This window comes from Bubalus bubalis, chromosome 16 (genome assembly GCF_019923935.1).
Source record: "Bubalus bubalis isolate 160015118507 breed Murrah chromosome 16, NDDB_SH_1, whole genome shotgun sequence".
In the NCBI taxonomy this organism is placed as follows: domain Eukaryota; kingdom Metazoa; phylum Chordata; class Mammalia; order Artiodactyla; family Bovidae; genus Bubalus; species Bubalus bubalis.
The window spans coordinates 8,236,412-8,249,391 of NC_059172.1; the positions used below are offsets into that span (position 1 = coordinate 8,236,412).

Below are 12,980 nucleotides of genomic sequence, written 5' to 3' on the forward strand. Positions count from 1 at the left end.
CGGCAGTCCCTAATTTCAAGAGAGGTGCATTGAGTCCTTGATGATTTCAAATATGTTCAGAAAGCAACATCTAGAGGTTGACAATGGCTTTTTTTTTTTTTTTAATCCAAACATTTCACCTGACATATCATTTGAGAGCATTTTTTTAAAGCCTGGCCAATGTAGGGCCAAAGAATCATCAGCAACAGAGAATGCAGTGAAATAAAAATCTAGACTCCAAAGACAAAAAACAATCCAACTTCATGAGTCCTTCACAGAAAGGCAACATCTTCCTTGGTACACATCTATTCCAATCTCTTGACAACTCTGTTTTCTGGGATCTAGGCCTGGAGATGTTTGATTCTGAGGAATAAAACTGAACTGTGCCAATGGTGACCTGAAAACCACCTAATTTGCAAAGGACATTCTTTCTCCACATTACTGCCACTCTCAGAGTTTCTAAGTAAAATCAAACCAAAAGTCAAATCAGTACTGTCTAGGTCAAAATATCAAAGGATTTTTTGAGACGTGGTCTACCTTTCGTCTTGGGGTACCTGACAGGCAGCAGCAAGGATACAGCCAGCCACTCCACTTCCCTCCCCGTGGGGTCTCCATCCGTGTGCCCTGCCTATCGGTGAGTGCGGATAAAGGTGCTCTATGGGCCTGTGCAAGATGGATGTTTCCACCAGCCACAGTTTGGAAAAGAGTTTTCCACATTCCTCACCTGTAATTGCAGGGGTGCATGGGCGAGGAGCTGGGATAGGGACGGTCCACAAAGTGATCAATAATAATGCCCATGATAGGTGGGGTCCTCTCAAAGTGCCTGTAATGCAGTAAGCAGATGGCCACATTTGTTAGAATGCCTTGTCACGCCCCCTGCAGCCCTCAGAGATCCCTTTGCCTCTTATCTATTGGAAGGAACCACAGAACCTCAACTCCTGCATCCCTGAAAATAAACCATCACTTCTACGTTGGCTCTGGGACACTCAGCTTCTCCAATCTGGAAACTGGGTTATCTCAGTTCAGCAATGGCAACGGTGAACTCTAGGCCTGGCTGAGGTGAGGAGGAGGAGTGGTTGGAAGAAAAACAACTTTAATATCTTTGGAAGAATTCCTTTTTTTTTTTTTTTGGAAGAGTTCTGTTGGATTCCAAGGCTCTTTCCTCACCTGGTGGACATGAATGCCAAGTTAATCCTGTAAGCACAGGAAAGAGTGATGGTGCCCACAGGGGTACCCACTGTCCCAACACGAACTGTCTGGAAACCTGGGAAAAGAGATAAATAATTAGCTTTTTTCCAGACAATACTGACACTACCGTCAGTACGTCTTTCCCTGAACCATTCAGCCACTTGTACAACCTCTGGCATGACCCACTTAGCTACCTTGAATGCAGCAGCCTCAATTTCATACATATGTGTATGTATATACATATAATTTTATTTTAATTTATTCTATGTTGACCTAATACTGGCAGGGGAAAAAGCAACTATTTCCTGATAAAACTACCTTCAAAGAGGTAAAATGATTATTAAATCAAGTTAGGACTTAAACAAGTCCTAACCAACCCTGTCCAGATGTGCCAATAAGACATTAAAGGGGCACAGAGAGTTCCTCACACAAATACTTCAATTTATGAAGCAACTGCACTCCTACCCAAGCTGCCACCCCAGAACTAAGCACAGAAAAGAGCCAGGGCATTACAATAAAACTTTCCTAGTTTTCTTGGTTTCACTTCCAATTTTTCAAAATTGTTGATACTCGTCAGAAACGTTTAACATGATCACTGTAGAAAATTAGGAAAACAGACAATCATATAAAGAATAACAAAGAATTCTGAGTTACTAGAACTTTTGGTAAAATTATTCAGTCATTCCCTGGTGGCTCTCCAGACCTCCTACCTGTCTTTTCCTTACTTGTATCACACATACTAAAATCACAAACTATGTAGTATTACAGGCAGAATCCAAGCACATCTCTGAAGTCAGCAGAACAGTTAGCAACACTACAAATGTTTTTTAACCTTGATACATACCTTCCCCTAAGCCATTCAGCTGAACGTCCCCAAAATATATTCTGTAGGGAAGAAAGAAAAAAATGTTACTTGATTCTTTATTATAAGGGCCTGCATACTAAACACCTAGAAACAAAGTCAACAAAACCAACCCTTCTTTTCTCATCTGCATGAACATCTCTCCAAATGGAGCAGTATTGCTACTATTTGATTAAGCTGTAGGCATGAGGATGGTTATGCAGAGGACTGGTTAAAAAATTAGAAAAATAAAAATTAAGTGTGACCTGCTGTTTAAGTTCCTTATTCCTGCTTCTGCAGCATATTTGTAAAGTTATATGCATGCATGCGTGCTAAGTTGCTTCAACTGTGTCCACCTCTCTGTGACCCCATGGACTATAGCCCGCCAGGCTCCTCTGTCCATGGGATTCTCCAGGCAAGAATACTGGAGCGGACTGCCATGCCCTTTTCCAAGGGATCTTCCTGACCTGGGGATTGAACCCGCATCTCTTATGTCTCCTGCATCGGCAGGTGAGTTCTCTATTACTAGCACCACCTGGGAGGCCTTTGTAAAGTATACCTATTGGGAAATAGAGCATATACAAACAAAACTGGCAAATAGTTCTGGAACTTCTATTACCAGATATAAGACATTTTTTTTTTTTAGAATTGACCTATAATTGACACACAACATTATATTAGTTTCAAGGATATATAATGATTCAATATCTGTACACATTGCAAAATAATCACCACACTAAGTCTGGTTAACATCTGTTATCATTCACAGTAACATAATTTTTTTTCTTAAGAGTGATGAGAACTCTTAAGATCCACTATCATTAATGTACTTTCTTCTTTATTAGAAAACAGTAAATTAAAGTCTTATGTTTAAAAAAAGTAAAAAAAAAAAAAAAAAAAAGATCCACTTTCCTAGCAACTTTCAAACATGGGATAGAAGTCACTAGATTTTGAAATGTGATCTTCAAAGTGGGCTCACTCTGCTTATCGAAAGTCAGTCCATCATTCCAAAGTAAACTAAGAAATTAGAATATCTTTTCCACCACTGAATAAATAGGCAAGACTATTCTAAAACTATAAAAATCTAAACACAGTAGAATATTTCCATGAATCTCCCTGGGAAGGCCAGTCTTTATTAGCAAAAAGTCTGAGTTATAAAACACTTAAAATGTATTTTCATATTTTTCAAGTAATACTGTTGAAAATTAAACACATACATGGGTTTGTTCAATAAAAACTAAGCTCTGACAATCTACAAAGCCCTAAGGTTAGATATTAGGGATGAGATAAAGATAAACTAGGGACAAGTCCTAGGATGAATCTGAATCCTAGGTCTCACAGATTCCAGTCTGGAATGGATGAAAAGAAATGTATATACATATCTGAAATACACGCACAAAAGTGACAGATACCATGAAACAGGGGTTAGCTCACTTTTGTTTAAAGGATCAGTTAGTAAATATTTTAGACTTGTGGGCCATATAGTCTGGGGGCAACTACTCAGCTCTGCTCTCATACTACAAAAGTAGCCACTGATAATAGGTAAATGAATGGGGTGGCTATGTTGTAAAATAATTCTGTTTATAAAAACAAGCAGATGGGGGAAGAATTCCCTGGTGGTCCAGTGGTTAAGACTCTCTGCTTCCACTGTCGGGGGCCCAGGTTCAATCCCTGGTTGGGGGGAACTGAGATCCTGCAAGTTCTACAACTTGGTCAAAAGAAAAAAAAAGGCCTAGAAAAGTAAACATACATAGGGTTGCTAGATTACTTCAACAGAACTAGTTAATTCTCTAATCCATGGTCCTTCCATCCTGTTATACCCATTCTTCTCAAAATCAGCTCTTTGCATGTAAGCCAAAGGCCAACACCCATGGCTCATCATTAACATGAAACAGAGTCCTGGCTAATTTGGGAACCCTGACTTTCCAGGCTCTGCTCTCACACTTTGCTACATATCCTCTTCACCACCACGCTGGTCCATTCAACAACCTATATCAGTTCAGTCGCTCAGTCGTGTTCAACTCTTTGTGACCCCATGGACTGCAAGACACCAGGCTTCCCTGTTTACCACCAACTCCTGGAGCTGCCTCAAACTCATGTCCAACTCGGTGATGCCATCACTTCATGGCAAATAGATGGGGAAACAATGGAAAGAGTGTCAGACTTTTTTGGGGGGGGGCTCCAAAATCACTGCAGATGGTGACTGCAGCCATGAAATTAAAAGATGCTTGCTCCTTGGAAGAAAAACTATGACCAACCTAGACAGCATATTAAAAAGCAGACACATTACTTTGCCAACAAAGGTCCGTCTAGTCAAAGCTATGGTTTTTCCAGTAGTCATGTATGGATGTGAAAGTTGGACTATAAAGAAAGCTGAGCACTGAAGAATTGATGCTTTTCAATTGTGGTGTTGGAGAAGACTCATGAGAGTCCCTTGGACTGCAAGGAGATCCAACCAGTCCATCCTAAAGGAAATCAGTCCTGAATATTTATTGGAAGGACTGATAGTGAAGTTGAAACTTAATACTTTGGCCACCTGATGTGAAGAACTGACTCACTGGAAAAGACCCTGATGCTGGGAAAGATTGAAAGCAGGAGGAGAAGGGGATGACAGAGGATGAGATGGTTGGATGGCATCACCGACTCGACGCACGTAAGTTTGAGTAAGCTCCCAGAGTTGGAGATGGACAGGGAAGCCTGGTGTGCTGCAGTCCATGGGGTCGCAAAGAGTTAGGCATGACTGAGCGACCAAACTGCCCGAGATTTTAAAAATCCTTTCCATAGCAATCAAGACTGTGTATAAACAAAAGGATAAAGAACTTGGCTGCTTTGCAAAAAGCTGAGGTTCATAAAGGAGAATAGATAGGCAATCACAGTAAAGGTATAGCATCAACCATACAAATATCTGTCCAAAAATTAATCATGGAATACCTGAATGCTGGTCAGACAATGTGCAAATTGATGAGTCCAAAGTGTGAATCATGAAGGTGAGCTGTTTACCTGTATAAGATGACATATTCATGCCCTTGCTTTCTGGAGAGTCTATAAGCTGGTGTCACCCTAGTTATAGCAAGCAGAGACTTCAGCAGCAACGACAATCTGTTGTACACAGCATAGGAAACTTTGATTTCTTTATCACACCTGAGGAGCAAAGACACTATCAGCATTCTCCTGCTTGGCTATCACAAAACAAAGAACAAAAATGCAACGGATAGGGACGTTAGCTATGTTCCATGGAGTGACTGACATTATTTGTCAGCATTAGAACATATAATTGAATAACCTTACTGTACACTATAAACTAACACGACATTAAAAATCAACTTAATACTTCAATTTTTAAAAGTCTAAAAAAAAATCTGTTAGCATTATTCATAAATTCGGATAGAATATAACCTGATTTGCAGCCTAAATAACATTTTAAAGAGTATTACAGTCAAAAGAGATAGTTGCTAATTAAACTGGAACTGTGTAAGATTAAATTTATAATTAAAACATCCTCTGAACTAAACTTGTAATCAGAGCGCTTTGTCAGCTCATCAACAAATTGTTGATGTTGACCAAAGTTTTACTTTCCACGCACCAGACAAAGGCAGGTGGGCAACAAAAGGTCTCCAATATCTTTTTCTAGCTTTGAAGCAGTTATCTTTCAAAGGAATAAAGCAGAACACTTAAAAAACAGTAATTCAATATTGCAGTTGTATTACTGAAAGTACAAACATAATTTCAATGTACTATCTTACAGCAGTCTACTTCTATACATCTAACATGAAATGTGGAGAAGTGCTTGGTACGAAAATTTTGGACTATAACCTGGCAATTGCTTTTTAAGAAAGAAAAATAATGCCTATACCACTCATACTTATTAAAAAGATTTTTATTTTGATGTGTTGCTATTTCCTCAATTTTCCTATATATTCTTCTTGAAATTCGGGCAGGAATTCAGCTAATCTGCCCTGAAAAAAGAAAATGCAGGGGAAAATAACACGCATTCCCAATCCGTGACCAACACAGCATGTCTAAAGGAGTGGCGAGGGGAAATCTTATTGGACGTCTGCCACCCAGAAAACAGACAAAACAGAGTAGTCATGTTACAAGAGCTCAAGGGATTTAATCAGAGAACTATGTGTACTCTGGGAAAACAACAAATCCTTTTTCAGCTTTCTCTCTGCTCCTCTCCCTGTGTTGTCTGAATCTCTCTGGACCGACACTCCTTTTGAAGGTCATTGCTGTGCCTGGGCTGGAAGCCAAGCACGAAGCCAACTGTAGCAAAGACCTACCAGCTTTGTTAAGTGGTCAGAACACTCTCCGTGACTGATACAAGCCCTGCTTTTCACGTGATGTCGTGCACTTTATCCTCAGCTTCCACAACCAAGGATTCTAAGATAGAGCACTTACATACTTTTAAAATTTATTTATTTCTAATTGAAGGATAACTGCTTTATAATACTGTATTGGTTTCTGCCATGCATCAACATGAGTCAGCCATAGGTATACGTATGTCCCCTCCCTCTGGAACCTTCCTCCCGTCTCCCACCCCATCCCACCCTTCTTGGTTGTCACAGAACATCAGTTTGAGCTCCCTAGAGCACTTACTTTTCATTCATTTCCAGACACCAGATTTCTAGCTCCATGGAATCTCCCTGTAAATGGAACAATAAAAGGTATTGTTAAGATATTATTAAAAGATATTTCAGTTTTGCTTTTGATAATCTTTTTTATTATAAAGCACAATACAGCCACTATAAAAATATTACAAAGTATAAATAAGCAAAAAGAAGACATCACTTATAATACAATCAGTGATTTTCCTAAATCAAAGTGAGCTCATACCATACATTCTATTTTTTATCTTTTTTTTTTGTATATACTATTTTTATCACTTTTTAATGTGCTTTAAACTGTGGTGTTGGAGAAGACTCATGACAGTCCTTTGGACTGCAAGATCAAACCAGTCAATCCTAAAGGAAATCAATCCTGAATATGCATTGGAAGGACTGATGCTGAAGGTGAACCTCCAGTACTTTGGCCATCTAATATGAAGAATTGACTCCTTGGAAAAGACCCTGATGCTGGGAAAGAGTGAAGGCAGGAGGAGAAGGGGACGACAGAGGATGAGATGGTTGGATGGCAACACCGACTCAATGGACATGAATTTGAGCAAAGCTCCAGGAGTTGGTGATGGACAGGGAAGCCTGGCAAGGCGCAGTTCACAGGGTTGCAAAAGTTGGACACGACTGAGAGACTGAACTGAACTGATCACTTTTTAATCAGTAAGTACAACATGGAATTCTCCTTATAATTAAAAATTCTGCATTATTTTTAATGGCCACATAGTATTCTACCAGGGCTTTCCAGTGGCTCAGGAGCAAAGAATCTGCCTGCAATGCAGGAGACCCAGGCTCTACGTGAGGGCAATTCTTTGGCTGCAGCAAGCGAGGACTAGTCTCTAGCTGGGGTGCAGGGGCTTCTCACTGTGGTGCTTCTCTTGTTGCCGAGCACAGGGTCTAGAGCACAAACTCAACAGTTGCTCCACAGCATGTGAGATCTTCCTGGATCAGGGGTCAAACCTGTGTCTCCTGCATTGGCAGGCAGATTAGCACTGAGCCACCAGGGAAGTCCAATCACAACAGTTTAGAATCTGATTTCACAGATGCCTGAGAGATGAGAGAGTTCTTCCTTTTGGACTCCCTAAGGATCACTAAGGAAAATAACTCACACTATACACCAGTAATTCAATAAAGAGAATAGGATGTTTTGTTTTATTTGGTACTAAGATTTCTATAGACTACATACTGACATCATTCACACAATAAAAAATTAAGAGCCTACTATGTGCCATCCCAGGCATTGTGACAGGCACAGAGATGATTATTTATTATATCCTGCCTCGTTTCAAAGAGAATTGAAGGACTACACAGATAAATAAGGTGTGGCATAGCTGCTGACCTCAAGAATAAAAGTGTAAAGTATCAACAGGAACATGTAATAACTGTCTACCATATTTTATTTATATACTTTACAAATAAAAATTAAACAAAGAAGTATAGCCCCACAAGACTGTGAAGTGTGGTGGTGGTAGAGGTGGGGCTAAGTAATTTGGCCAGAGTTACTCAGCTAGGCTCTGAATTTGGGTCTGTATAGCTCTAAACTCCATTAGCCTTTTATTATTCCATGCAGCCTCACAATCCTGTAGTGGAAACAGATTAATAAACATACAAGAAAAACTATTTGCATCATGGAAAAAGGTGGAAAAACACATTTAAAAAAAATCACATTCCAGCAAGTTATACTCTAAGAAACGAATATAAACAAAGCACACAGGAAATCTAGAGAGCAGTTAGAAAGGGAGATCTTTTAGAGCATACGAGTGCTGAAGGATGAGTAGAAACACATCACTTACAGACGATATATGAAGATGAGAGTGAAGAATCTACTCCAAGTGGTTGGAAGAATAAGTACAAAAACCATGACCTCCTCGGAGAACCATCAGACGATCAGAGAGGGAAAGCATAGGAACAAGGCTGAGTTGGAACCAGAGTGTAAAGTGCTTTGGGTGCTGAGTTAAGACCCTGTCCTGGCCATAACCTTACCTCAGAAGTCTTGAGTGAGATCTCCACACACATAGACCTCCCAACAGCAGGCAGCTGCCCTGCCAGGGCCTTCTTTGCTTCATGTGTAACCTCTGGGATGTCTTTGATTGCTAAATTGAACTAGAATACAAGAAGAACTTTGTGTTAAACACTCGCAAGGAACATTATGGAATCAAAGTAGTAAGACTGGATACTGAGTAACGCAGGCCTTGCCCTGACTAAGGACAGTCATTCACTTCTCCTTTCCCCTTAAGAGATGTCTTGCATCAAGGCCCCAAAACTCAGGTTGATAAGTTTTCACTCATCACAGAGGAAAACCAAAAAACATCCAGGACTAACATTCAATGAAGAACACATTTTCCAAGTGAATGGATCAAATGGAATTAGGCATTTTAATGTTATGACTTAGTAATACTAGAAATATTATTATTTATAACTACACCATGATTCCTTGTGACAAACACCATAGTATATCCCTCAGCAAAGGACAGGAATTTTACCCAGTCTGAACCCGTTGGGGAAGAAGACGAACGAGTACAAATCTTCTCTCCCAGTCGAGCCTGGACAATCACTTGGACAGTCTGAAAAAAAAACAAACAAAAAAATCAAAGGTGACGTTTCAACAAACTGATTTGGCTCCTAATCAAGATTAAAACCCTCTCAATGCAGGGTTAAAAAGGTGCCAATGATCATAACTATACTTCAGGAAAGGATAAGATTTAAAACCATCAAGAACAGAAAAAAAAAAAAAAAAAGGCACAAAAATAATACTGTAAATATTCCTGAGGACCTAGTGTCAACCAATTAAGAGAAACCATAGTCTGAGGCTTGTAATCTATGATACACTCACATGGCAGAAGGAAAGCTGCACGTGGTGGCTCTGACTTTCATCAAGAAACAAGTCCAATTGTAGGTTTAAATATTCACTGCCATATACTTATGTAATCATAGTAGATTTAAACCAAAGAATCCACAATTATTCATATGACTTGGCCCATATGGCAAAAGTCTTCCGGCTAATTTTACAACCAGAATCTACTGCATGGCTTGTTCTTACATAGCAATGGTTGAGAGGAAGGAGAGATAGAGGTGGAAATGATTTTTAGATTTAGGAAAAGATGCCTTCTATAGCACTCAAAATTCAGTTTTAATTTTTCATTTACACAGAAGGGGACAATAAGCGGAAAGTGAGAGATTTCAGAGGTAGATGATGCTTAGGGAAAGATGCCCAAACTGCTGTCCATTCTAGTCCAGTCTTTGTTCTCACCCCAAGGGAACATACTGTGCCAATAACCTGGCATAATAAGTTTGACATTTCTGCAAACAGGCTTGCAAAAAAAATGTTATTTTTTTTAACAAGTAGCTTTGGAAAATTGGAAGCTTTTTAGTTACACCCCCAGTACCGCCCCCAAATTTCACAGTTTGGTTTACAACAGACAGAAGTATCCCTTAAAATGGGCAAGCTGCAAGCTGTTATGCTGTATTTCCAAAAAGGGAGAGGCATGGAAGTTATTTCTAACAGTTCTAGGCTCAAGAGAATGGATATATTACCTTGAGGGCAAAAAACTTAATGAACTTGTCCAGGTCCTTTCTGTCCTGGGAATTAAGATCAGTTTCCATTGCCTATAGGAATCTAAAACAGAAAAAAAAAAAAAAGTGTTGAAATAATGTGACTGTGTTTTAAAAGGGATTGCTACAACAAAGCATACAGAGATGGCATTGTCTACTAGCTGTATGAATAGTCATGTAGGAGGTAAAACCTCCCCTCCCCTCGACTAAAGACACCAATATGAAAAACAGAAGATACTATCTTTTGAGGAAAATAAACTCCAAAGAGCTAAATCTATAGACCTAGAACAAAGATGAGACAAGCCATTTTACCTGAATATGAAACTTTGAGCTTTTAAACTTATTCATTAAAAAAGTTTTATTACCCAGCATATTGAAGACTAAGTTTTAATGAGGCAAAAACTTTATTAAAACATAAAATAAGTTAACATTCCTTCAACCAATCCAGGGATCAAACCTGCGTCTCTTATGTCTCCTGCATTGGCAGGCGGGTTCCTTACCACTAGCGCCACCTGGGAAGCCCAGCATTCCTTCAAAAGACCACTAAATCAGTTTAACTTTGGATGGGAGTCAATGGCACCCCACTCCAGTACTCTTGCCTGGAAAATCCCATGGATGGAGGAGTCTGGTAGGCTGCGGTCCATGGGGTCGCTAAGTTTGACACGACTGAGCGACTTCACTTTCACTTTTCACTTTCATGCATTGGAGAAGGAAATGGCAACCCACTCCAGTGTCCTTGCCTGGAGAATCCCAGGGACGGGGAGCTTGTGGGCTGACGTCTATGGGGTCGCACAGAGTCAGACACGACTGAAGTGACTTAGCAGCAGCAGGGTGGGGGTGGGATGAGAAGGGGCTGGTATGAAGAAGAAAGCATTTAGAGCAGAGAAGAGCATGAACAAAGGCATATAAGCCACAGGAGAAAAATGGGTTTTGAACTATTAAGTACTCCAATTTTCCAGTGATTGGGTATGGCTGGTTTGGGCCAGACCACGAGAGTCTCAAACACAGTGCTCAAGACTGACGCCAGGAAGGGGAGCACCCTCGAGGCTTTTGAGAAGACGAAGCAACACAATCCAAATGGTGCGTCAGAAAGATGGCACTGCAGGCACACTGTGCAACAGTTTTGAGCAGAGAGAGCAGGGAGATCAACTAGGTCCTTGGCGCTAACTCAGGCTTGTGGTCAGGGCTAAAAGGCTAATAGAGACATGACTCGGAAATATGGATGGGAGGTATTTTAAAGGAAGAGCTGACAGGATTTAAGGACGGAGTGCAAAAAGTTTAAATGGGTTTCAGTTAACAAAAAAGAAAGTGAGAGGGAAAGCTAGTTTTAAGAAAAGGATAGAGTTGAAACAGGAAATCATGAATACAAGTTTAAAACAACACTATTCTTTATTGAGGTGTGAACTTACATGCAGTGAAATGCACAAACCTTAGGTGTACAGCTCAATAAATACTTTATATGTGAACACTCATACAATGACAACCCAGATGCAGTTATAGAACATTTCCTATAAGCCAGAGGCTCCTTTTGTGTCCCCTTGGTCAATAAACCCACCAAGAAGTAACCATTATTCTAACCTCTTATCACCATAGATTAGCTTCGTCTGTTTTGAATTTCTTATAAGTGGAATCAAATAGTATAAACTCTTCTGTTGTGTAGCTTCCTGTATTTAGTAAGATTCATTCATAATGCATGCAGTTTATTCTTTTGCATTGCTGTGTAGCACTCCATGTTATGAATATATCACCATCTATAAATTCTGCTGATGAACATTTGGGTTGTCTCCTGCTTTTAGCTATTACATTCTTGCATGACATTTCTGGTGAATAAAAACCCTCGCTGGTGTCCCATGTAAAGCCAGGAGTGCTGAGTTTGGGTCAGCAGGCATACCTTGTTTCATTGCACCTCACTTCACTGTGCTTCACAGATGCTGCTTCCCCCCTTTTTAAACAAATTGAAGGTTTGTGTCAACCTTGTGTTGAACAAGTCCATCGGCGCCATTTTGTGTCTTGGTGTCATATTTTAGTAATTCTTCAAATATTTCGAAACTTCCACCAGCAAAAAGATTACAATTCACTGAAGGCTCAGGTGATGGTTAGCATCATTTTTTAGCAATATTCTTTTTTTTCGGCCGTGCTGGGTCTTTGTTGCCGTGTGGGCTTTTCTCTAGTTGCAACAAAGTGGGGGCTTCTCTCGTTGCGGAGGACAGGCTCTGGGGTGTGCAGGCTCCAGCAGCTGCAGCACGTGGGCTCAGGAGTTGCGGCTCCCGGCTCTAGAGCACAGGCTCAACAGTTGTAGCGCACGGGCTTAGTTGCTCTGCAGCCTGTGGGATCTTCCCTGATCAAGGATTGAACACGTTGTCTCCTGCACTTGCAGGTGTATTCTTTACCAGTGAGCCCCCAGGGAAGCCCCAAAGTATTCTCAAATGAAGTTTTGTACATTTGTTGTTGTTGTTTTTCTAAGGCCATACTGTGGGGCACGTGGGATCTTAGTTCCCCAAACAGGGATTAACCCGTGCCCCTGCATTGGGATCACTGGGCTGCCAGGGAAGTTCCTACATGTTGTGTTTTAAAGACATAATGCTATTTTACTCTTAATAGTTTATAGTTTAAAACACAACTTTTATATGCACAGGGATACCAAAAAAATTCATATAATTCACTTTATCACAGTGATCCGGAACCAACCCACAATACATCCAAGGTATGCCTGTATTTAGCTTTGACAATTACTGCCAAACGGTTTTCCAGGGTTTGTACCAATTTATATCACCACTACAAACACACTGGGGCTCCTATGGATCCACAGC

At 40.3% G+C, this 12,980-nt stretch overlaps 1 protein-coding gene across 8 annotated transcripts in view; it reads right to left on the reverse strand.

The window, feature by feature from the left end:
• Positions 1-12,980, reverse strand: part of ATG13 (autophagy related 13) — a 41,892-nt gene that overhangs the window by 12,541 nt on the left and 16,371 nt on the right. For all 8 annotated transcript variants that reach the window (XM_006042397.3, XM_025266111.2, XM_006042395.3 and 5 more), the window contains 8 exons: positions 10,153-10,234; positions 9,102-9,182; positions 8,602-8,721; positions 6,605-6,651; positions 5,009-5,149; positions 2,012-2,052; positions 1,147-1,243; positions 704-802 (listed from right to left, as the gene is read on the reverse strand). In XM_006042397.3, coding sequence (XP_006042459.1) covers positions 704-802; positions 1,147-1,243; positions 2,012-2,052; positions 5,009-5,149; positions 6,605-6,651; positions 8,602-8,721; positions 9,102-9,182; positions 10,153-10,221 — 695 coding nt within the window. In that variant the 5' untranslated portion in view covers positions 10,222-10,234. The remainder of the gene's footprint in view (positions 1-703; positions 803-1,146; positions 1,244-2,011; positions 2,053-5,008; positions 5,150-6,604; positions 6,652-8,601; positions 8,722-9,101; positions 9,183-10,152; positions 10,235-12,980) is intronic.